General features: G+C 38.9%; 1 protein-coding gene across 1 annotated transcript in view; it reads right to left on the minus strand.

Moving 5' to 3' along the window:
• LOC108682983 (cubilin) overlaps positions 1–26783 on the minus strand; it is a 37919-nt gene extending 11136 nt beyond the window's left edge. The window contains exon 1 of the mRNA XM_018172252.2: positions 26229–26783. Within this exon, the coding sequence (XP_018027741.1) occupies positions 26229–26349 (121 nt within the window). The 5' untranslated portion in view covers positions 26350–26783. The remainder of the gene's footprint in view (positions 1–26228) is intronic.
• Between the last annotated feature and the right edge of the window lie 359 nt (positions 26784–27142).

A 27142-nucleotide genomic window follows, 5' to 3' on the forward strand; every position in this document is an offset into this window, starting at 1 on the left:
GTTGGGAATGCTTCCAACTTTGTCGTTGGGAATGCTTCCAATAATTATTAATAAAAAATGATAACAGGTAATCACTAGCTTCACTGCTGGAGCCATCATCTTGAAAAACGTAAATCCCAGTCCGATTTACATCGGGTATATATCGCATCATTGCAACTTTTCCATTATGCAAATCCTATCCATTATCTAGTTGCTATTTATTAATTTAACATACTTTCCTTGGGTCGAAATGAAAGCGGAAAAGAATTAGTTACCGATAGAATACAACCAAATTTTTTCCTCGTTCACCTGAGGTTCTGAACCCCTCTTCCCCTCTGCCCTCGCCCTCATCTCGCCTTAAAGCGGAAGGGTTTTCTCTCACCTGCAGCACGCCAGACCCTGACTACAAATGATAAGTTTTATTCGTGCTTTAAAGACTGAGTTTGGAACCGTGATATGACTAATGGGTTCACGGTTCATTTAAAAAATTTTGAACACTGCAAAGGAAGCGGATGCTGGCAAAACATGCATTTGGTTTTGCGTTGTTGTGTAAATGACCAATCTCATGTTAAGTTATGCAATAATTGTTTAATAATGTCTATTTTTTGCTAATGAATTAAATTGCAGCTGGCCGTCGCAACGTACAACTTTTGTAGGTACGATCGTAACTCTTTAAAGTACATATATGTATCTTTTTAAGAGCTTACGTCTGAGAACTTGCAAAGAAATTGTAGTTAACGGAATGTAGCCTAGTCCCGAAATCGGAATTAGAGCTTTCTTGAGGATAAAAACATGTACACTATGTAATGCGTATAAACGAACTGAAACTTTCATTATAATGTAATGGCACTTATTAAAGGCCTATATGACATGAATCACATGCCAACACATTTAAGGTATATTATGGGCTGTGCTATATCAGAACAAATTTTGACTGTGCCTAGGCCTAACTCAATGGGCTCACTGAACCTAACTGGCTCTGCCCACTACCCTAACGTTCTGTTACAGCATTATTACATATTTTTCTCGATCGATGTGCATTTTCATAAGAAATAAATTTACTAAATTATTCTTTTAGATATTACGTGGTTATCAACCCCTTCATACGATTATATTCCCCGTTTTCTTTTATACATTACTCTAACATCGATAAGCTTTTATTCCAGTAAGGTTTCCTTGTAGAAACGTAAATACACAGATATTTACCATTTTCGTAAGAATTTTCATTAATTCCAGTCAGAAAATTTAGTGCTGACATCAAGGTTTCGTGCTGGCCAATCAGGCTCTAGCCGTCGCCCACAATCCCGAGCAATCGGCGCCGGATCCTCCTGATCAAAGGCTCGGGTTAATCAGGCAGTAATCAGGTATCCTGCACATAGGATAGTCTTTTCTTCTGCTCTTTCTTGCCTGATTAGAGTCTCGGGTTAATCAGTTAGTAATCAGGTATCCTGCACATAGGATAGTCTTTTCTTCCACTATTTCTTGCCTGATTAGAGGCTGGGGTTAATGACAGCCTGCGTACGTAGTTGTTCGAGCATTTCTTAACAGATTTAAACTTTTTCGTATTGCTCTAGCCCTTAATAATTGGTGCAAGGAAAGACAGTGATAAGAGTAAGACAAAGAGGAAAACAGTGAAGGCCACTCATGAAATGAAAAGAAAATTATAGCAAAATATGAAAGTGGTGTACGAGTGGCCTACCTCGCATCGCAGTACAAACTGACAAAGTCAACCATTTCCACTATCATGAAGCATTAGGAAGTGTTAAAGAAAGCTGATGTTGCAATGGGAATAGCAAATAGTAAGCAAAGGCTTCACATAATGGAAGAAATGAAGAAGTTGCTTCTTATCTTCAATAAGGAAAAGATGTTGGCAGGGGACAACATTAGTAATTAAAGCTCTCACAAATTACGTACCTAAATTATACAAAATTGTTTATAATGCTTTATCTTTCTTTATCGTGTACTACTTGTGCACATTTAAGTCTTCATGGTTGTTTAGATACACGCTCATATAATATTTTAGGTATTTTTTAATGGTAAGAACAGATTAAAACACTTTCCATTACTTCTTATGAGAAAATTTGTTTATCACCGTCTCAGAACGGATCATGGTCGAGTACCGATCTGCTCTCTTTTCGAGTCTCGAGGTACTACTGTATTTGTCTTCCAATTACGCGATTTAGAATCAATAATTGGACCTAACTTTGGTTCGATTATTGCAGTACCTAATTTATTACTAATTTTTCCAGCGTTTATCATGATTAGTGACAAAGAAGCTACTAATTCAGTTTCTTTATTTCTTTAATAAAGTTTCTCAAGTGAAAAAAACTTTTCGAATATTTTTCACCGTGATTTTATCGTCATTTATTATCTTTCATTTTGAGTATTATAGTTCAAGTATTAACTTCCTCAGAATCTTTATTTAACTTCCATATACTCTCTACTTCCGTACTGTTATTGCTTTCGGAAATGTTCTGTTTTTGGTCTCATACATCACGCGTGATAATTAAAGTGTTGAACGGACTCCATTTGTTGGCGCTATTCCGCTTATCAGAGGTCGTTAGGGCAGACCATTACACGCCCGAAACTGCCCTTTTGCCCTCTACACAATACTGCCCTCTGCCCTCTGCCCTCTGGCCTCTGCACTCTGCACTCTGCTCTTACACGCCCCTGTGCCCTCTTCTCTGAAGTGTCATTTCAATCACTACCCAAACTTTCATCTGCCTATATTTTTGAGTGCAAATAGAATTGGCCTATTAAATCTGAATTATGCAGCAAAACTTTTGGACCGAAAAAATTTTAATAACTCTTTAAAAATATTGGTGTTATATTGCCTTGTTCAACGCCGGCTAACTCTTCTCCACCACTTTGGGATCCAGCAGGATTGGGCAGTTTCCCGACTCAGGGGACTATATCGAGTTTGCAAGAAGACTTTTGAATTGGTTAAAGAACTCAACAGACTTTGCAAGATCTGATCTTGTAGGACTCTAATTTTTTTAGAACTGTGAAGTTTGCAGGAGGGCAGAATTTATAGTACTGTAATGTTCGGAGAAAGGGAGGGTTTGGCGAGCTGAAAAAGTTAGGTTTACTGTAGCCTGATGTGTAGAGTTGGCTGAGTGAGAGACATAACTCCCATGGTCGGAAGCAGTCGATCGGAACAGCTTCGGGGAAAACAAGTTGGCCATCGCAAACAAGGCACTGTCGATAACAGGAAATGATAACAGGATGCCAGGGCCAAGCGCAGGAAACTCTTGTGAAAACAGAGAGCTTTGAGCGGAGCTGCCGGCAGAGCTTTCAGCCGACCAGCCTCATCCAGTGCACAAACTTGCTGCAATCCGATCTCGTGTTTACTTGAACAATTGCAAGATATTGTGGAATCATTTGATCATTTATGTTCGATCTTTACGTAACTACATGGAGCATTAAGACATAAATGTGGAATACCTGATATCATCAGTGATATGTTGCCTCGCTAATTTCATTATAACTTACTGTACTATACAATTTCATAAACTTGAAAAATAAAAAATTCAAATTACCCTACATATGTCGTCAACACACACATGTAAGCGAACAAATTCCAATGATAATTTGTATTATATTATATTTTTTAATAATATGATTTATTTTCATAAAAAATAGTTCCCTTTGCGACGTAAAAAAATCCGATTTGATTAGTATTCCAATAATTCAATTCCCACCGCGACGATCGACTTTTCGTTAATTTATTTAATGTTTATCAATTTTTTTTTCATATTAACAGATTTATGATAAAATGAACCATGATTTCTATTATTGAAGTAGTTGAATGAAACTATTATACTCTACGATGGCCTCTGCTACATAAGGTGCCGAGTTCGTAGTTTAAGATGCCAGAGTATATAGGCACGCTCGTTGGGTTACAGGACTTCGTAAGGACATGACTTTATTCTTCAGGTTAGCGACGATGGCCCATTCAGTATGGCGGCACTTACAAATCCAAAATGGCTCTTGTTCATGGATTTTCAGAATAGGCATCGACCGACTTCGCTGCGTATGAGGTCTTCGCTGCGTCGGGAATGCTGGGAATGTCTTGGAATTGCATTGAAGCCACTCAAGAGCTTGTGGCTGTTGTGGCCTCGCATGATGCATCGGGAACTCTGGCAAACTGAGCGAACAAATTAATTGAGAAACTCAAAATGTAAATAGGCAGACTGATTTTGAAGCGTTGGAAATGACAGACTGATTTTGAAGCGTTGGAAACGGCAGACTGATTTTGAAGCGTTGGAAATGGCAGACTGATTTTGAAGCGTCGGAAATGGCAGACTGATTTTGAAGTGTTGGAAACGGCAGACTGATTTTGAAGCGTTGGAAACGGCAGACTGATTTTGAAGCGTTGGAAATGGCAGACTGATTTTGAAGCGTCGGAAATGGCAGACTGATTTTGAAGTGTTGGAAACGGCAGACTGATTTTGAAGCGTTTTGAATGACAGACTGATTTTGAAGCGTTTTGAATGACAGACTGGTGCTATAACTGCGGGTATAACAGACTAGTTTTTAAACAGTGGTAATAACAGCCTGATTTTTGAACAGTAGATTTTTGAAGCTGTTCCAGACTATGATACAATCCACGTAATGCAAGTAAAGACAGCATTGCGAATCCCAGAGTATTACTTTATTATCGTCTTTTTATTACGTATATATTGTTTCATTTGATATCTACTACTTCTTTCAACATTTTTACTTCTATTTTATTAGGACTTCTGGCCCATGAATGTCCTACGGAATCATTCCATTAACAACTCTTCCCATTATTCACACTCACATATTTAACTTTTCGTTGTTTCTTCATTTTTCTTACACTAAAGAAAATTTTGTACTAGTACATCCTAATAATTCAGCAATTTTTATAGATCTTTTTATAATTTTTAAAGCATTAAATTGCTTTATGCGTTTATTAAATTGCGTTGCAATACCCTGATCTTTAATATGATCATGATTCTTGCACGTCAGTGAATAAAACCCAATAAGAGAGAATCAGAGGACGTCAGAGAATCGTGATTCTTGGACGTCCATTTCCCTTCCGTGTTTCAGTTCAGACTCTGATTCTTCTTTACCAACAGGAACTTGGAACAGGAAAGCCATTACCGTTGCCGGTCTTTCTTCGGGATTGGCATAGGAACGTGAGCTGATAAGACGCATGGAGAAAGCTAACCAAAAAGCTTCACTTTTAATACTTTTAATTGTTTATTTACTGAAATAATTGAAAGCATAAGTTCTATTATTTAGATAGTGATAGGAAGTTTTTATTAGAATGTAATATTCGAAAGAAGAGAGCTTTAGAGCATTTCTTATTGTCAGCTAATTATGTTTTAATTCACAAATAATTGATATAATTATTAGTATAATTCTCCATTCGATAATTATACGCTCTTTTGGCCAAAAATCGATTTAATTGGCAATTTTTACAGGAAGCAATAATTAAAGCATAAGTTAAGCAGTTGACTGCTTTGCAATCTGAGAAACTTTGCCAACAAGTAGTATAAATCTACGGAGTTGACTACCAGGATTTAATTATAATTACTCGTGTAGAAGATCTTTCAGTCAATGATGACTATTTTCACTATTATAATTCCCGTAATTTTCTTATCGAGAATTTTTCCCGTTAGAAAATATCATAATATTCTCTTATGTCTTCTGTCTTGGTATAACTAACACTCAACACTTCTCAGAGTTCCAAAAAAACGTCCCGAAAATGCCTTAAAAGAAAGCAACAGAATTCTGATCGATTTTTCATCTATATTCCTACAATCACGAGAATAATTTTGCCTGTTCCCTTTTTAAGTTTTCTTGGATAAAATTGTTTACAACTATCGATTTACTCGATTGAATCTTATTTATTTCCATACACATCTTCAAATTACTCATTTAAACTCACCTTAGTGACTAAAGACTAGCGTCTTTAGAGTCAAAACTTGAGTAATTATTTATAAATAAATTTCCAACCCATTGAGTAGTTCATTTAATCAAGTACGTTACTCCAAATAAAGGATAACCCACACAACTATTAATAATAGCTACCCGTGGAGCTACACATTTGTAAGCATTAACTCAGCTTCCAGCAAGGCTACTAAAGTTAACTAGCGCGGCTAGGTCGTAACATTGCTCACGGTTAATCTCGTACGAAAGCGCCAGTTAAGCTCAACATTTAGTCGTAACTCTGGGGCTTCTGATGTAAACGTTCATTTACAGCGGGCTTCTCGCACCCGCTGTGGCAATACCTTTGTTCGGCCTGAAGCAATAGGCACAAGCCTCAGTAAAGCCTGAATGCTTTCGATCGTAAATATCTCAACATATGACTAGTTTAAATCCAGACATATACGCTGGATTATATCTAAATGATTGCGCTAGCCGCTAGCGTACGTATACATTTGAACGCAGCAACGAATAAACGTGATTGTGATCACAAAAACATCCCAATGAGTACCCAGTTGTATAAGAAGCAATTTACAAGCCTTCCATTTTATATATAATAAAGGTTCTTGCATAAATCAACGAGGTATAAGAGACAGCACTCTCTTCTCGCTTAGTCCATGTTCTCGAACGCCCTGTGGCAAATTAGGCTCTGAAGATGCCCTTTACAAGCCGCTCCGCAATTTTAATTGGGGCTTTTGCATAAAATTCCGGAATATCCTTGCCACACAATCATTGTAAATTTAGAAAATTAAATAGTATTGCCGATAATATCGCCTCTACAGTTCAGAATCAATTTTCAATAGCACGCTCAAAAGATTGCGGGCATATATAAAATGTACACATGCTGTGATATACAGATGCAGCTTTAAGGAATCATAAACGTTTCAATGTCGTTGCGTGTATGGTAATAATTTATTTCAGCCTACACGTGCATCAGCCTAACTCAGAAATTTGTACAATTGCAAACGAATATTAATTGTTGAGAAAATGGCATGGTGTACAGGAAGTCAAATAACATTCATCATATGAATGCACTTCTGATGCACTTCATATGATGAATTTCATATGAAATTCATCATATGAAACAACGCCTGGTCTTCGAAACCTGAAAAGACCAGGTGGTCTTCCCTAGATGGCATCTAGAGGACGAAAAAAAGTTAGGTTTTTAGCAGTCTATGTATGAAAACAACACCGGGTCTTCGAAAGTTGTCATCTAGGAAATATCACCGATTACAGGCGGACTGCAAGGGAAAGAACAACACATGATTTTCGGCAGATGTCATCTAGAAAATATTGCCGGTCTAGGTGGGCGGCTAGTGAGTAAACAATGCCGGGTCTTCGACAGATGTTATCTGAAGAATACCGTCGGTTCTAGGTGGGCCGCAAATTAGAAAACATCGCATGATTTTTTAAATTTACATCTAGAGAAGACCACCAGCTCTAGTTAGGCCGCCCGCTAGAGACGAGCAGCAGGTTTGGGTTCGCGCCAGTTAGACAAGATCCCAGTTTCCGAGGGGTCGGTCCAGGCAATTTACGAGGCATTAACGGCCGATGTTTTGGCGGAAGTGAACAGCGCGAGAGCGTGCGCACTGAGTTACGTCGACACCCATTGCCTGCGGAGCGTCTGCTGTAGAGTTGATGCGTCCACTAGTGTTTTCTTGAAATATATGTTACAGTCTTGGATACAGTTTATTTTCAGAGCCTCACCAATTGTCGAAGTTTTTATTAACAAATTTGGTTTACACCCACGGCCTTCATCGCTCAATCAGTGCAAAGGGTTTGAAAATAAGTGCATATATAATTTTATTTTAAATAAAATTCCTATTAAAATATATCAAAACTTGATATAATACTTCTTTATAATATATCGTTTTTAATGTCCTATTACGACCATCTGTCTCTTAAATGATTTCGTTCGTGTGATAATTTAGTAGTAACTATTTGCTTGAATATATGATGAATATATCAGAAATTGTGATTTTGTCCAATTCTATGAATATTCCTCCAAAAAACTTTCATGAATTATTGTCACGCAAATCAAAAACCTCAAAAGTTATCACCATAAAAACATCAATCTCCACATTATTACATTAGATATTATTACAATTTTCTCGTGCAATCACAAAAGAGTGAATAAGATAACAATATTCAGTCATTTCCCCCTGAATTTCTGTTATTCAATATTAAAAAAATTAAACTAATTTGTGGCTAGGCAATAAGAAGTTTCCGTTGGCATTATCGATATCCGCCTGATGTCCACGGCCACGCGAGCGCCATAGCGGCCGCGCGGCCCATCGGAAACCGTTGCCGGTGAGCGCTCGATAGCGGCATCGGCGCACGCATCATCGTTCTCGCGCACAGCACAAACTGCGGCGAGCAGTTGAGCGAAAACTGCGCAAAGCTATTGAGCAGCGGCTCAGTAGTGATGCGAATTGCGTATGGCAGTTGAGCAGGATGACGTTGATGATAAAAAAATGGCGTTTGGCAGACAAGAAACAGTAGCTACGAATTGAGCAAGACTATTTCGATCACTTCTGTTTCCCGTGTTCTACATGACACTCAATCTTTTATATCAAGAGGCCTCGTCTTGAAGCTGGAATACACTTGCTTGACTCAGCTTCAAAGTCCCGTTCAATTTTCGAGGATTTCGCAATATTCGCTGCTGGTCGGAAGCTCGTCGATCAGAATGATGATATCTTGTGGCCATGAGAATGGGATTGTTTGTCCAGAATTACAGGGCTGCATTGTGGAGATGTGCTCGGGGGCGGAAACGTTTACTTGTTCTATTATCGAGTTTAGATATAAAATCTGGTTAAATGTTCACATTTTCTGTTATTTATTGTTTGAAAAAAGAGGCGGCGTTCTTCTTGCTTGAGAAAATTGTATATAAATTGAGTTTTCTTTTTCAATACCTGGAAAAACTCGTATTAATATAAATATCGTTTTGTAGAGACGATTAGATGCATAAAATCGCATCGCATTTATCTCCTAACGACAATCTTCCACAAACTTGAGTGCGAAAGTAACCTAAAGTTTATACGAGCTTTAAGTAGTCCAGTTTACTTAAGCGGACGGTGGCAAGTTTAGCACAAGCTGCGACAAAAGAGAGCGTCGGTGTCGCCGGGAGAGGAATGGCCTTCCTGAAAAATTGCTTTGCTTCATCAGCGTTGAAAACACATGGTACGCGGCAGCCATGTTGGCAGGTCTGGTAAACTTGGTGAGTATGAGCCTAGTATTTTGAACTTTATTGATAAAATTAACTGTTGAAACTTTCTGATGAATTTTCATTTAGAGAAGTTTTTAGAATTTAAAAAATTTCAATAAGGAATTTTTAGAATTTCAATAAATAAGTTTTTGGGAATAAATATTTTTAAAGTTCAAACTGCTGCATTGAAACTGTTGCATCATCTTCGCGAACAGAAAACAAAATTGTCATTGAATAACACAGTTTCCTCGGATAGTAAAAAGAAGGCACCTCTTTTTTTAGCCAAGAAACAAATGGCGACAGTAAAAGCTACAAATTTTGCTACCTATGTTAAAGTGTCAGCCTAACTCAAAAACAAAACTATAGTTTTGAAACCAAACAAGCCCTTGTAAAAAAAACTACGAAGAGGAATCCCAGCGCTGATCTACAGCTTTTGGTCTCGGCGAATCCCGCAAAAAAAATACCGGAAAAACTACCCCGAAAAAATACCCGTGTGATGCATGGTTGCCGGTTTGTACGAGCCTAAATGTGGGCGAATATTTTGGAAAGATAAATGCATAGAAATGTTGGGGTCTATATAAGGAATGTTTCTGGTTTTTGGGAAACGTTAGTAAATGTTAGAGGTAATTAAAAATAAATGCTGAAAAATTTTAGGAAATGTCAAGAAATGTTAGAGGTAATGTAAGAGAAATGCTGAGGAAAGTTTTATTGTTTTGGGGGAATGCTGATTTATGTTGGATGTCATGCATGATAAATGCAGTCAAAAATGTTAAATGATGTTAGCGGTCGCGTATTGGTATGGGTGATGAATGCTTCTATATTTTGGGAGAATGTTACGTAATTTCAAATTCCCTAAATAGGTAACGTCGAAAGAAGTACTTGTTTGCGGACATTTTGTTGTAGGTTAGTGCGTCCACCCGAGCAATAAAATATAGTAATTTTTTAAATCTAATAATATTTTCAAACACTGAAAAATGTGGCATGTTTAGCAAATGTTAAGAAACATTCGGAAATATGTCTTTATGCTTGGAAAGTGACAAAACACGGTCCTTACGTCAGCACGACATCATTAACGAACTGCACGAACGTCCGCAACGCACGGCACGTCCGTCAGCATCGCCCGATACGAACGTCGGCAGCACACGACGCGAATGTCGGCAACGTATGACACGAACGTCAGCTTATACGCACGACACGAACGCCAGGAACGCACGACACGAACGCCAGCAACGAACGGCACGAATGCTAGCGACGAACGTAAATCAGATAGGACATATGGCTGCCCTTGCCAAGGCAATTGGACGCGTCTAACAAGACAAGTTGTGCGATAGCGACTTGATGCATCGCCTTTCTCAAGGAGGAACGCAATATTTTTCTGAAGAGACATTTATATGTTTTGTAGTCCTGTCATGACTTTTTGAGGACAAGCCACAATGAACTTTAAATTTTAATTTAGCGTGACCTTCTTTAGTTTATTACTTTTTCTATGGACATTTAAAACAGTCCCACTTCTCATTTAATGTTTTCGGATTCCGTTTACCTCTTACTATGGGAACACGACCTTCATTTCCTCACAAATGTACCGTATATTTTTCACTTAAACCCACCTATATTCTTCATCTATTGTTTCATGCAGCTCCTCCCATGAACAAGTATTTCTTAAAATGTTCTAGTAAAGGTCAGCTTCTCCTAAATTTTTCTACTATTTCCCTAACTAATGTCAGGACTAACATAACTGGAAAGGTCTATGAACCGTACCTAGATATTCTATAACTCGGACCATGAACATGGTATGGAATATCTAAGATTTTATTAAAGGACACAACAGCTAGCAGGTCACATCTCATGACATATTTTAACCGCAGGCTTGACATTCCCGGCCGCGCCTGCGTCGGGAGGCGAGACGTCAAAATAGCTCCTGGCCTTTGCTTTGTTTTCTATGCACCCCCCAGGGGTCTACCTTCTGACATTTCTCCCCTTCTCTCTTCGGTCCACTTTAGCAGTATATTGGGACGACCTTACGATAATACATAATACAATACAGAACAACAATACATATTGTTATGTTGGGATGACCTTACACTACAAAGTAGCATGCTGCAATGGCATTGTTTTAATAAATAATTGCATTGCATAGCCAATCCTTTTGAGCGATAGCTCATTAAAATTTCCCGTGGTCCTTTCAATCATCAGGCATAAGACGCTAAAAAATGCTAATATGAAAATTAATTAAAATCTGCTAGAATTATGTCTTTGTGTTGCTGGGATTTTCAAAATAAACTGAAAGTTTCACTCAGCCTTTACGATGGCGATCGTGACGTTCAAGAATGGCCAGAATAAGCCCGCGGGCACTAACTTACGAGGATTACTTAAAATAGATCAGTGAATTTTCAAAGGCGATAAGGTTTATTTTAATGTAGTAGAGAATCCGCAGCAACGACGCAGAACTATAACTAAATGCAAATAAATTGATAAATGTTCATTAATGTCTGGCCTATTAAATTTAGAAACATTACAAAGTGTGGTTAGGCAAGCAAAAGTGGGCTGCATACTCGTAATCAGCTGCTTCCCGAGTAAACTACCTACTAGTGATTTTTCTCTTCAGTCTTTGTCAGAAAGGCCGGCTACTGATGAAACTAATAGCGCTTAAAGCGCGACCAAGGCTGGCCCGCTACATGCCTCCCCCAAAACGTACCAGGCCACTCTTCCACGTACCAAATACGCCACTCATACCAGGTACCATATATCCCACTCATACCAGGTACCAAATACGCCACTCATACCAGGTACCATATACGCCACTCGTACCAGATACCATATATGCCACTCATACCAGGTACCAAATACGCCACTCATACCAGGTACCATATATGCCACTCATACCAGGTACCACATGCGCTACTCATAAATGGCTTAAGGACATGCGGTTTTTATAGAAGTCAGATGCTCCCTGAGTCTTTCAAGATTATCGGCAATCGTTCAATGACCATCTCCTGATTTCCTTCAGTCTACAACCAAAAACCCGTTGCTCACAACGATTGACGAGAGTTAACAATTGGAGAGATTTTTAAGCGAGATTTTGAGAGATTTTGAAAATCTCGATCAAAAATGTCTCTAAATTTGTTGACACAAAAACATTCTGAACGTCGGGACTTGTTAAGTTTCGCAGCAATGTAGTTTCGCTGCAACGTTACAACGTTGTACAGTTGTAAATAACACAATAAAGGTAATTTCTCTGCAATGGTCTCTTCTGATGAAATTCAGGACAGCGTTAACAAGCAAATGGAGCGCTCTTATGACAGCCAACCTACAATTGTAAAATTGTAAATGAGAATTTCAAGCGCTAATCACAGATACAGCAACGTGTATTACCATCGAGTGCTTCGGTCCTATCATTACTTTTAGATAAAGTAAATTAACTGTTGGTAGTAAGTAAATTATGCAAGCAACTCTCATATTGGCTCGGTTACGGTGACTGCCCACCGAATTAAGATAGATTTACGACCAGCGCTGGTGCATTTACGACTATTTCTGGTCCGTTTAGGGCGCATTACGACATCAGGAGCCTAGACAGGCGAGTAGCATCTGCTGTAGGTCTCATCTTGCCAGTATCGACCTGAGCTGTGAGACTCGGACTGCTCTTTACCGAGTGCTCTTTACCTACTGCTTTTAACCTGCAGCTCTTTACCTACTGCTTTTTACCTACTGCTCTTTACCTACTGCTCTTTACCTACTGCTCTTTACCTGCTGCTCTTTACCTACTGCTCTTTACCTACTGCTCTTTACCTACTGATGCTGCTCTTTACCTGCTGCTCTTTACCTGCTGCTCTTTACCTGCTGCTCTTTACTTGCTGCTCTTTACCTGCTGCTCTTTACCTGCTGCTCTCTACCTGCTGCTCTCTCCCAGCCGGACACGCCTCCCCTGATATTTGTGTTTCTCGAGAAAAATTTACAGTCTACAGTTTACTTCATCTCAGTTTTAAAGATTCTTAAATTTTTCTTTCCATCCGCTCGACCAAGTTGTCCTTTTTAGTTCCTCGCTCCGAAGCTAATCTCGCGAGCATTCTTTTCCTATTGCCTGTAACGTGCCTCGACAAAAATTCCGCTTTTAGCAAAGGTATGTAAAGGTCAAACCTCAGCGCTCTGCTCTACTTGTAAATTGTCATCCTTTCTACTTTAAATTTTCATTACTTTTGTAAAGAGCGGATACTATTGCACAATTTAACTGAATTTCTATTCATTTACTAATTTTAATAGCAGGGAACTGTTGAATTGTTTTTTGGAGCAGAAATAATACACGAGATTATGACTGTCGAGAGGCTGAACCTCGGTTCTCTGGGTGCAGTTTTTACGTGAGATTTTCATGAAAATTTAGTGGCGAGATCGCGTTTTAAAATATTTGGGATGCGCTGAGCCCAGTCACGCGAATTCGTGTATGCTTGACACGGTTACTCAGTGTTCTTGTACTTGTAATTGTAGAATTAATGCTGTAGAATTAATTTGTAGTTGTAGAATTAGTGATGGCAATATAAGATACTTTACTCTGTCGAAGTCAGCTATCTACAGAGCTGAACGATCTGGCATTCTATGACTGATCTATTTTAATTAAACAATTCATTCCAAGTGTAGGTTTATCGCTCATATATAACCAAAGTCATCAACAATTTTTAGCGATCTGGGTGAATTATTTCTCATGAATCCTTGTTTATACGAAATAATTACCAAATAAAAACATTAGGGTCGATTTTAAATTCTTGATCTCAACTTAACTCGTTTTCTGGTAAACGTAGTTCGCTTTAGGTGCGGTCACATTCTTCTTAACAAAATTGCATCATGAAGCCATATCCTCATTAACCTTTGTATTTCGTCACCCAGGTAAATTTGACCTCGTCGAATTTAGGCAGATAATTCTACTTAATCTTCGATGGAACAACTATTGTTTTTTTATTTTTTGACTGTGTTTTCCACTGATTTTTAAATGCAGTTATCCTAAGGTCACTCGTGTATTCTTGCTTCAGAAGACAGAAAATTGTTTCTCTTTGTTGCTACTTGAGGTGTATTGAAATATTCTTAAGAATTTTTACTTGAATAACATACGCAAACAGCATTAAATACTGGTTGAAGCTTCAACATTCACACTGTTCAAGTATTTTTAAAATCAAAATTATTAGCCCAATATTTCATAAGAACTAAACAACAGTTTCGTACATGCATGGATAATTAGTAATCTCTGATTTCAGCGTTCCCTTCTTACTACGTTCCCATTTGACTGCAGCAATTGAGTACAGAATTGACTGGTGCATCATTCTTTTCTTCCCGGCCGTCATAACTTGAAGCGCTCGGCAGAACTTGGTCCGTTTTTCCGGAACTCGCGTAAAAGAATCAGCAATTGCCATATGCTAACCGTGCTCTCAATTCCAGAATGTCTCTCTAAGGAAATCACGCGAGCGCGGCCCGCTGGCAACCGTGAAGTTGTGAGGCGTCTTACCGATACTGATCTTACTGATGGCAATACCGATACAATTTCCAGGGATAGTGCAGTGCCGATCTAATGAAATTGTGCAATGTTATTCGAACAAATACTGAGAACGTTACAATGATCTGATTGCTTTGCACTCGAGTGTTCGAAATTGAAACTAAATCGGCCAAGATTTATACCTGCGTTTTTTGAATGCTTGTATTAAAATGAAATTATATTCCAATCTCCTCTTGGCATTACAGATTTCATTGCACGACCTCCCCAGGTGCTTTATATTATGGAAATTGCAGTTGTGCTCTTCATTATGAGCTATATATTATTATGCATGCAGGATTGCATCTTCGAAGTGAATAAAATTGTAGATCACTCTAGCTCGATTGCAGAATTCAAATAAAACTTGCAACGGGCAAACTTTTCGGACAAACTACATCAAAATTTTATGCGGCATAACGACGTCTCCGAGTTTTTTTTTCGGTGATGTTAGAAGTTTTTCTGCGGACCTAATGAAACTCTTCCGGGATAAGAGGAACTCTCGAGGGACTGAAGGTTAATCCCTCATGTGGATGAGTTGAGAAAGCTTTTTTTTTTGTGCTTGAACTCCAAACTTTGAAATTCGTTTGAGATTCATTGTATTTGTCAATATTAATTTAACGACAGTTATTGCTTATCTTAATTTCACTCAACTTCGGTAAATTTCCATGTGAACAGCAGGGATTTTCAAAAAGTAATTATAGATGAACTAACCAATACCTGCTAGTAAGTTTATTTCCTCAAATCACTTCACACTTTGCTAATAACTCTTACATGTTCTCTCTGTAAACGCATGCCTAAAAGTCATTGATCATCGACTCGTTACCGTCTCACTGTCAGCAGTCGTTGCTCACCGTCTCGTCGACAGGAGTCGTTCCCGTCTCGTTGCTGCTCACCGTCTCGTCGTCAGGATTCGTTCCCGTCTCGTTGCTGCTCACCGTCTCGTCGACAGAAGTCTTCCCGTCTCAAGTCACTGGTTCAGAGCTCACAATTTATGGCTCACGAAACGGGCCAAAAGTTAGGCGACAACTTTGAACGGTCTTCTTAACGGGTCTTCTCAACGGGTCTTCTTAACGGGTCTTCTTAATGGGTCTTCTTAACGGGTCTTCTCAACGGGTCTTCTCAATGGGTCTTCTCAATGGGTCTTCTTAATGGGTCTTCTTAACGGGTCTTCTTAACGGGTCTTCTTAATGGGTTTTTCAGCGAGTCATCTTGGAGGGTTTTCTTAACGGATATATATTAAAGGGCCTTCTTAACAAGGCCACCTGAAAAATCCACCAAATAAAATAACGGCATTCTCCCTGAACTTCCTGAAGTGAATAACTTTTGGTATGGAATCGTAACGATTCTTCCCAACAGAATTCTCTATACAGTGTTGCTTCAAAGTTAACAAGTCTTTCCTGGTAGTACTTTCAATTTTTTTTATATACGATCGTCGACGGATGTTCTCCTGTGTAGTAACTTTTAATAGTCCCATTTACATGCCTTTAGTATTCTGAACACGACAAATGGTTGATCCTCCTTTCCGACTGGCGGGCATAACGAACGGCAGTTCGAAACTAGGCGGTAAATGTTTGACCGTTCAGACTTATCGTTCCCTATGGCCATCGTAATGTCGTTAGTAACCTACCGAACGTCCGTAGAATGTCATTTATGAAAAGATACTATGAGCGAAGTTACATAACAGTGGCGTTAGTGCACTTTATCTTATGGATATTATTTTTTAAACTTTATTCATTTAGCATTGCTTTTATTTTCCACATCAACCTCCCCATGCAATTTCTATCAGCGCACGCTTCATCTCTATGGCCTGGACAGCTAAATCTTTTATTGTCTGAAACTGCTATATCACGTTTAATAAAATACGAGAGATCGTCCTTGTACAAGATACGCACCGTTGGTTAACTGTATCAATACACTGCAAACATGATGTGCTTCATCATCGGTGTACAAGATACGCTACGTCATCGGTGCACAAGATACGCTACGTCTTCGGTGTACAAGATACGCTACGTCGTCGGTGCACAAGATATGCTACGTCGTCGGTGCACAAGATACGCTACGTCGTCGGTAACAACGATCCATCAATATATTTTCTCTTTTGTCACATCCAGTCTGAAAATTTGGTATCGATAGAAAAACTCGGTTGAAAAACACAATAAAACTCACACTGAGCGGAAAATCTGGCGGCTTTTGAAAGATCTAAGGGACAGCCTGCCGATATCAAAGGCCCTCGGTTAATCCTATGGGCGATTTACCGGTGGCCGGATGGAGGGCTTTGGCTGGCCGCCAGCAAAACAAACATAAATTTTAGGAACAGCTTAACTGTGATATCGAAAGGCAAAATTTAGGATGATATATTCAGTAGCGGCGGAAAATTTATTGGTGGAGAGGAAGTTTATTCGGAGACCGCGAAGAGAATATGTATAATTATGTCCTATGCATGAATTATGTACCTATTTAAAGAAAACTGGCCGAACACATGATTTGCTAATGGGTTGTGAGAATAAAATAGCACAGTAATTTGTGTAAAACCTAATAGTAAAATCTCATTTAAGAATTATTTTTGATTATTATGATAATAACTGAACAACATGCCTATAGTAGTGGAAATCAAAACCGAAAAGTTTATTTATTTTAAATTATACCCACTGAGATGTAATGAATTATTACATGAATATTTTTTAATTTAAACTATTGCAGTTAAACCAAGTATATTGATGCCAATTTCAGACAAGCGAATAATATTTCTGATAATACTTGAGGTTCCGATTTCTTTTAAAATTTTTTATAAAACTGAACAGATACTGGAAGACATAACCTTTAATTGGAAGTCAGCACTAGCTTCATAGAAAGAAACCTCATTACCTAAGTGTGTCTGATTAGAATAATTTTACAGTATCATTCGCAGGCTTAGCAACACCTCTGGTCCAAGGTATCGTGGACATTTGCAATACATTGCCGTGACCGCGCCTCGATCGTAGTTGTGGTTGTGAGTCACAGCTCATCTCTTTGTCTATTCTGTGTGCCGACTTCTTACAGGGAATATACTTCCATGTCTGTGTCTGAAATTACTACCTCCTAGAGTGATACAATCACAAGTTCTTTCTTATTGAGGACGATCAATAACAACAGTTAGAATTTCCTTGTTTCTAGAGCACTTCATAAATGTACAAGCAGAATGTAAAGTAAAATAAACCAGAAGAATTTTTATGTCGCTGAACAATTCTCGCCGCAACTTCCGTTGTCGCTCTCAGGTTGTTCTCTATCCTGATCGTTTTTTGGGGAGGGATTCCAGGCGACAGAATCCTGTTTTTGGCTGCTTTAAATTCCGGGGAGCGTCAGCTTCTTTCTCTGAGCTTGACTCGAAACGAAGGCGGCATGCATAATGGGCGCCTAGACATCGTCTGTCAAGGTCTAAACAATGCTTCTATATATAGGAATTATAAGCCTACGTACTATTTGTACGTAGGCTTATACTATATGGCCATGAGCCATAAACTTAAAATATACAAAATACGTGGAATCGAAAATCGGTCCCCTATGTTCTACCTTCGTAAGCCTACACGTCATTTTTCCATGCTATCCGTTAAGGTAAAAACGACGTCTGACAAAACATCAGCGACCAACACAGGCCTACAAGCCGCTCTATAGGCCTACACTTTGCAGTCAAGAACCAAACCACAAGCGGCAATTTTCCCTCAATTCGGCGGATCCATTCAACTCACTTACGGATTTGCATGTATTTCTTCTGGCCAGCAGGAATTCCTACCCATATGAAGGGAAACTGGTAAAGACTCCAATTTATTTTTGGTTTGGTTGATTGATTTTTTTTTGTTATTTGTCACTCCGTAGCATGCAGTTTAACTTGATTTACCTTGGCGATGTGGCATTGCATCTCCGAGGATCCAAGCGTAACATTTTTTTCCGAATGAATTACCGGAAGTTGTTTAGCTGGTGTTGAGACAATTCATGCATGAACATGAATTTTAAAACTGAAGATGATTAAACTAGGATTTTATTTATGACATGGACGATCTTGCCCTCTTGATCCTTTGTCCGCTCACTCATCAATATAGACAAAGACAAGAAATTATCCAGCATTGGAACTGAAATTGTGTTTTTTCTCTTAAAATAAAAAAAAATCGACAGCCATTTGTTTTAATCCTAATCGAACTAAAGACAAGAAAGAACTAAATGTAACCGGTTAATATCGTTCCGGCTATTTTCAGGACGTTTCCGCCGATTTCGAGATTCATTGTACGAATTATCACAAATTTACGATAATGCCAAATTCATGTCAGTCGTAAAGTAGTGACTCACGAACATGAGTCGTAATAATATGCGCTAAATCCAAGTGGCTCGCTTGTTAAAAGTAAGGGAACGAAATTTTCAGGGATTAATGTCTTTGCGGTCTAGGAAATCTGGCATTCATTTTCACTCTCAACTGTTTGCATCACTCAATTTTGCATTTTATTTTTTTTTTATTTTTTGTCGGTATCTTTTCTAAAGATTTTAAGTGTGAAGGCTCGATTGGCTGAAATACGAACGCTCGGTCTACAAATTCGATGGCTCGATCAACCGAAATCCGAAGGCTTGATCGGCCGAGAGGCAAAAGCTTCGATCGGTCAACGTACATAAGCTCGATCGGCTCAAATGCAAAGACTATCGGCCGAGTTCCAAAGGCTACATCAGCCATCCCGCGAAAGAAAAGAAAGACCCGAAAAATCTCATCTATCTCTTTGGTATTACAAATATACATCCAATGAGCAGGATTTCCATTTCAACGATACGTCTGCTTCTCCGTAATAATGCGCTTTGTGTGACATAAAGTGCACCGGGCTCAATTGAGATCGTGTATTTAAGCAAATGATTGAGATTGAGTTTTAATCGCGATCTGTGTCCGGGATTTGATGCAAGAGGTCAGGAAATATAAAAACGACAATACAAGTATTTCTTTGACTGAATAAATAAAAAATATCGACTAAAAACACATCAACCTTCATGAAAATTCACAATCCGATAAATCTGAGAGAATGTTTTGCATTTTTTCACGCTGAACTGACGACTGACAAATTAAATGTCAATTCCGATGTGATTCAATCGATGCTCACTCGCATGTAAATTGTTTACGAGTTAACTTTTTTAGAGTTAATTTTTGTGAAAGATATAATCTTCAAAGGGATGTTGATGTTATTCAGCGAAGAAAAAGCTCTTTTATTGGCACGTTTTCAATCGTGAATTTAATACACAGAATTTTATTCAAAACAATTCGGTCTTTCTTTGGTCATAAACCGCTCGCTGAAAAATAATTTGAAGGAAGTTATAGAAGGAAAATTCAAATTATGATTCCTGTTATATGTTCTACGCCGTTATTCAGAATATATCTCGATCTTGTTAAGCCATTTTTTTAAATTTTATTTTGGTCTTCTGCTACCGGAACTGCGTGGCTCAATAAGAACTTTGGCTCAAGAGGCCAAGGAGTTACAGCCGAGGACCAACTCGAAGTTGATATCGCGGCCCCTATTGCAGACTTGACGGCCTACACTTGACTTTTATTGGCGAATAGTCGAGCGCTTGGGGCTGCCTTCCGTTGAAAACTATCGGAGAGTCAAAGACGGCCAAATATCGGTACCTTCTAAAACAGGCATTTAATTTCTGACTGGAAATTATCATCTGACCAAATACTTGCCCCGATATTGCAATACGAACTTGCTTTTGCATGTTCGACGCCAAACGACAAGATTTCGGTTAAACGTTAGGACGTCTATCCAAGACACGATGTGTGCCGTGCAATTTTTGGCACATGACAATATTTTTTGCCCAAACTAAAGCTCGAAAATCGAACAAGTCTGCACAAGGCAGCACCGGTGTTTTGCACGACGAACTGTCTGCTGCTCGCATTGTTTCCCGGCTCGACGAACTGTTCGCTGTTCCCATATTGTTTCCTGGCTCAACGAATTGTCTGCTGCTTGGATTGTATCTCACTGGAATATTATGTCTTCCAATTCATACACTTGGTATCGATTTTTCGTCACGTAATATCAAGCTTTGAAGCATCAATTTCTTCTTAATTTCATTCTTTATAGCGTTTTGACATTACTAATCTTTTTAATCTTACACTGTTACCTTCCTGCCAACCACTTATACACGTGACCACTTCTTCTCCTGTGGTGAAAAATTACACTAGTCAAGTTTCATGCTGCTATAATTTTTTGCTGTCTAACTCAACTTTTCGGTTTTCGATTTCTTTGTTCCTTTTTCGGCTGGCAAATTAGGTTAAGGGCGGCTCGAGATTACGGATTGCCTTCAGATTGATCTTGTCCAAAAGTTGACGAAATTTCGAGGAAAGTTGCCACCAAGTTAGGCCTGCCCAAGTTCAGTTCATTTCTTTCCTTGTGGACGTAGAAGTGCAGAAATTTTTCGTTTTATGAAAAAATCAAAGAATCTCAAATTCGGCATTTCACCGGAAGGTGGAAAGGTGGACATTTATAAGGTTTTAATTGACAGTGTTTCCATCATATTCATACTTTTAATGAAAAATTTTCCACCCACTATGTTGTTCACGTCATTGTGCTCATGTAATGTTTCCTTATACATCCTTGCTTTCTGATTCTTTCCTCGCTCAGTAAGGCATATAAGGAAATAATCAATATGGCTGACCTCGAAGAAACAAGATGCTCTACAAAAATCGAACGCACTAGAGCGACAAATTAAAACTTAGAATGTCTTTCTGTAGTTCGCTAAGTAGTAAGAAAAAAACTTTTATTTCTACTTATTCTATTTTTCCAAAGAAACCTGTTGTCAAAATTGTAGCCGTGCTTTCCATTAAATTAGCAAGGCAAATAACTTGCAATCTAGCTCTTAATAGTTTTTTTAATAACATAAGCCAAAAAGACAAGTCTTTCTTTACAACCTCTATACTGGAATCATCGTACGGCCTTTAATAATTATTAACAAAAAATTAATATTTCAGCATTTTTACTGTCAAATGCCAATTTAATCAATGGTCCCAGCTGTGCAATTTCTATTGACTACATACGTGAAGTTTACATTTCGTCATCTGTTTGCCATAGCTATTTACTTCTATAGCATTTACATTATTGCTACAAACATATCAAATTCCCACTTGTACAGAATCTATTTTCTTACATATAATGTTCATTCTTTTATCACGATCATTTCCACTGCATTTTTCTTGACAGTTTTTCTCCATCGCTGCCCTGCGGCGCCAGCGAATATCGATGCGAAGCTCCGGTTTGTGGACAGTGAAGGATATCAGCCTCCAGAACCCCCCACCCCTCATACTCCTAGCCCATCAACCGCCCCCCTCACACTCCTAGCCTCTAACAACCCCCTCATACTCCTAGCCTACAGCAACCTCCCACATCACCCTAGCCTCCCACAAGCTTCCCTGATCCCCTAGCTTCTAGCAACCCTCCTTCATCCCCCTAGCCTCCAACAACCTCCCACGTCACCCTAGCCTCCAACAAGCTTCTCTGACCCCCTAGCCTTCAGCAACACTCCCTCATCCCCCTAGCTTCCAACGATCCATCTCATCCCCCTAAACCTCAGCGATATCTCCTACCTCGCTAGCCTCCAGCAACTCTCCCTCATCGTCTTGCCTCCAATGACCTCCTCATCCCCATAGCCTCAAACAACCGCTCATCCCCCTTAGCCTCCGGCAACCCACCACATCCCCTAGCCTCAAATGACCCTCCCTTTTCTTCCTAGCCTCCAGCAACTTCTCTAGTGCCCTTAGCCTCTTGTGACCCTCCCCCCCTCTAATCCCTAGCCTTCTGAAAACCAACCCATTCCTCTAGCCCCTTTCGGCCCTCTCCCCTTATATCTTCTCCCTCATCCATCCTCACATTTCCCTCTAACTGCTAATTCCATCTCATTCACTTGTCTTAATAGTCGTTAACCACACTCGCTTCCCTTACTTTCCTCTTTATTCTCCCGCTTACTCATACCCTCACTCTAACCTTCACTCTTATCCTCACTTTCACCATCACTTTAACCCTCACTCTAACCCTCACTCTTACCCTCACTCTTATCCTCACTTTTACCATCACTTTAACCCTCATTCTAACCCTCACTCTTATCCTCATTCTTACCCTCATTCTTACCCTCACTCTAACCCTCACTCTTGCCCTCACTCTTGCTCTCACTCTTACCCTCACTCTTATCCTCACTTTAACCCTCACTCTAACCCTCACTCTTACCCTCACTCTTATCCTCATTCTTACCCTCACTCTAACCCTCACTCTTGCCCTCACTCTTGCTCTCACTCTTACCCTCACTCTTGCCCTCACTCTTACCCTCATTCTTACCCTCACTCTTATCCTCATTCTTACCCTCACTCCTACCCTCACTCTTACCCTTACTCTTACCCTCACTTTTACCCTTACTCTTACCCTCACTTTTACCCTTACTCTTACCCTCATTTTTACCCTACCGTTTACTCATCCTATTTTTGACAATCGCACTTTACTCTTCCTTCACACTCCACCACTTTGCCCCACACTCTACTTACTCCTCCTCATACTCCCCATCATCCCCTTCCCACTTCCCTCACTCATCGAGCAGAAAAAAATAAAATCGTGATGGGGCTTGGTTTTTTATTCAGATTATGCAGATTTGATTGAGCCAATGGCCTATGCGGGGCTCCGCCCCCAACCAGCCCCTGCCGTATTGCCGGCTTGGCGACGTGTGGAGATACGGTGACGTGTGGAGATGCGGTGACGTGTGGAGATGCGGTGACGTGTGGAGATACGGTGACGTGTGGAGATACGGTGACGTGTGGAGATGCGGTGACGTGTGGAGATACACACTTGGCAATAACATAAGTTTATTTTTAATTTGATCACCTAACAAAATAACTGTATTGAAAGTTGCTTTAAAATATTATTTATTCCGAAAATATTTCCAACTGTTAATTCTAGCAAATGTTTTAACGGATACTTTTGCACTTACTGTAGGACGAAGATTATTTACATCATAGGATGGATTGAAAAATATATGAAACAACTTTACCAACGAACTACAGTATGTCAGGTTCTTGATACCCGAAAACCGTTAATCATTTTGATTCGAATTTTTCTTATTTACAATCATAGCTGTGTCATTGTGGTCACCGTCATCACACCACCGTCATCCCACCACCGTCATCACACCACCGTCATCACACCACCGTCATCACACCACCGTCATCACACCACCGTCATCACACCACTGTCATTCTCTCAAGTCTTGGCTGCAAACCTCTTCAGTAATGGCAACAACAAATTTTAATGTCCAGTTTACCTCCGAACGTTCACTACAGTCACTCAGCTGCCACTTAGATTTTGTAGAGAAATGTACCACATAGTTTTGGGGCCAGTGAGTGGTTGAGGCACAAGACAGTTCTTCAATGTTGACTACAAACTGTTACGGTTTTTCATAATATATTTCATGAAAATCTCGATTGTAGATTGTTTTACAAAACTGAATATGTATATTGAAAGAAGACGTTGGAGTAATGTTTTTCTACTCGATGTTAGGTGCTGCTAAGCGTTTTTTCATCCGTTTAGATCACTACAATTCCTGCCGTCTATTTTCTTCAGAAAGTTAAAACCTTTCCTACTTCAGAACGGCTCTCATTTACTCCTATTTCCATTTGCTGCCATTAAACCCCTTAATTTCTTCATTATCGCAAATTCCACGACAATTTCCCTCGCCTGGCTCTTATAGTTAGCACCAAGCATTGCAATTTTCACTTAAAATTACGTCTGCACTGCAAACGTTAATTACCTCGTGGAGTTTCAAAGCCTCTGGCAATCCGCAACTCAGACAAAGTCGAAACTGCAATAAAACTCCAACCCTGAAGCCGGAAAGCAATAACGGAATTTCCTCTGCTGCGGCTGCGTACAAAAGCATTTCTTCGTGAGCCTAAAACTCGCGTTGGTGCTTTGAATCATGAAGCTTGGTGCGTCATGAAGCTTGAATGGCGAGTGTTTGTCGTAAACAGCAGCACAAACAGAAGCTCAAACACTTGGGAATTATTCCCTGGAAAGTGAGCAAGGAAGCTCAATGTGAATAATCCCGAGGCTTTAAATTAAAATTATTAAATTAGCTCTTTATTTGGGATTAGAATTAGGATTTTAAGCTCTTACCTATAGTTCATTTAAGCTATCATGTAATATTACGCTTATTCGTTTGAATTTTAGTTGAAAGACTACCTTATACGCAAAAACTAAACAAACAATCAAACAACCGAAGACAACCTTATATGCAAACAGACCATTGAGAAAGCATTCCAATGAGCAAATAGACCAGTCCAGTTTGTCCGTGCAAAATTTATAATGCGAGCAGGCTTTAGAATATGCACACAAGAGGCCACGGTTATGCAGATTTCATAAGGCAAGCAGGCCTAGGCAAATAGGCCCAGGGAAATTTCATGAGGCCGTCTACAGCTCTCGTCATGCGTAAGGTCCATAAAGCACCGCCGTCAAAAGAGCCTCTTTAGGCCTACGTAGCAAATTTATGGAACCGCCTAAAAAATCTGAACCAAAATTTTACGGAACGAGTTCCTTCCTCGGCAACGCTGAGGCGCTTCCCGTTGATAAGAATTATTAGCATTTAAGAAATCTTCTGGCCAGCCTAAGACTTAGAACGGGTAGTTCAAAAATAAGAGTTATCTTCTGAAATATTCTGCACGATCGAAATTTTAGAGCAGTAAGTGGAAAATAAGCTATTCTTTATTCTTATAGTAAAAAGATTATTCTTATAATAATCATAAAACGGCACACCTACCGTCGGTGTAGTGGTTGGTGTACAAATAATTTTGATGTTTTATTATCTTTTCCTTGGCAAAAGGTTCAGTAGGTGGTGTGAAAATAAGATTTGTTTCCTATAATCTAACGCCTGGCTGAATATCACGAGTAGAGGATGTGAAAAATAAATCAAGCAATGAGAAATTTACGAGCGCGTGAGCATGTGGTTAAATTTGAATGAGATAATTATTACATGTTTTAAATGGGATAAAACATCTAACAAAGAAAATAATTTTTGAAGCACAATGAGATGAAAATGTGATTTGACTGGCACAGAAGAACATGACCATAGAGAAAATAAGACCTTTTAAAAAAATCAATTTATTTTTTTTTAATTTCCCATGTAAATTATCGCGAGCGTTATTACTGTCACTCTTGTTACTCCTCGCCCATTTTTCATGTTTCTGAATTTCTGCAAATAATTAATTCTCAATAAACTAGATTTGATTCGACATTTTTAATTGATCGATCCGTCAATAGCCAACTGCAATTACATCCGAGAAAAAGCATAAGCATTTCGTTATGGAAAATGTATTCTTTAGATGACTGTACTTTTCATATTTAAAAAGTCAATTTAATGATAAATTTTAAAAATGAATAATAAAATTCTTCAGTCGATGTTGGCATATTAAGTCCTGATTCCATCACATGATAATATCAATTCACAGAAAATTTAAATGTAAATCTTAGATGAAAACCAATTCGCAAAAAAAAACATATAACCAGCAAAACAATATTTCCCTAAACAGTAATTTTCTGTACTTACTTCTTCTAGCAACTGCAGGAGATGCTAGCAGCGCTAGTGCGGCGCAGATAGTCACTAGTCCAGCTGTAGGTAGAACTAGACCACCTAGCAGCTTCTTAACTTTCTTCAACGCTGCCTTCATTGTTCCAGACCACGTATTCTACAATTATTCTCTCACACGTGAGATCCAAGAAGCTTTCGATATTTCTTATAATAATCTCGACTGTCCGTACATTAATTGAAAATTTTACTACATTTCTTCGTACCTTGTTGTTTTGGAATTGTTATTTAATGTGCTGGTTAATTCGTATTCTTTACTTTCCGTCCAATACTCTATCTTTTTTGGTTCAGTAATACATAAACGCATAGGCAGCGTTCCCTTTTTTTAATCTGAACTCATCTTTCAAAAGGATGAATGGTTTTCAGTTTCAGTAATGGTTTTTAATTACTTCTAACAATTTTCAACTAAAATCGTGGAGTAAAACTTTTGGATATTTTTCAGGTTTCTTCTGAGACGGCGATTTTAAAGTTGGATTGTAGATTATATAAATTTGTAGCTAAATCAATTGCGAAAACGTGAAATGACGCAAATTAAATTATAATATACAAAATAGTACAATTTTTTAATTGGATTAATCAACTGTGAGTAAAATTTTTTACCTCAAATCTTACTTTCCATCGTTCAACTGCCTAATATTAGCGCTTTTCAAACATTGCTTGCCTCCTTCTCAGTGTGGCCGCTGAGCTCGTCCATGCCTGACTGCCTTCCTCTGAATGTTTCTACTGAAGTCAATACCTGCACGGACGCTTGCTACTCTACGGGATTCACTATTCAAGTTTCATGCTGGATATTTTCTTTTTAAACTTAGTAGTCACGTAACACCTCAGCTTTGGCTGAAGCTCAACTTTGCACTCTTAGTCTCATTTAAATCAAC

Source organism: Hyalella azteca, unplaced genomic scaffold, assembly GCF_000764305.2.
Source record: "Hyalella azteca isolate HAZT.00-mixed unplaced genomic scaffold, Hazt_2.0.2 contig5048, whole genome shotgun sequence".
NCBI classification, from domain to species: domain Eukaryota; kingdom Metazoa; phylum Arthropoda; class Malacostraca; order Amphipoda; family Hyalellidae; genus Hyalella; species Hyalella azteca.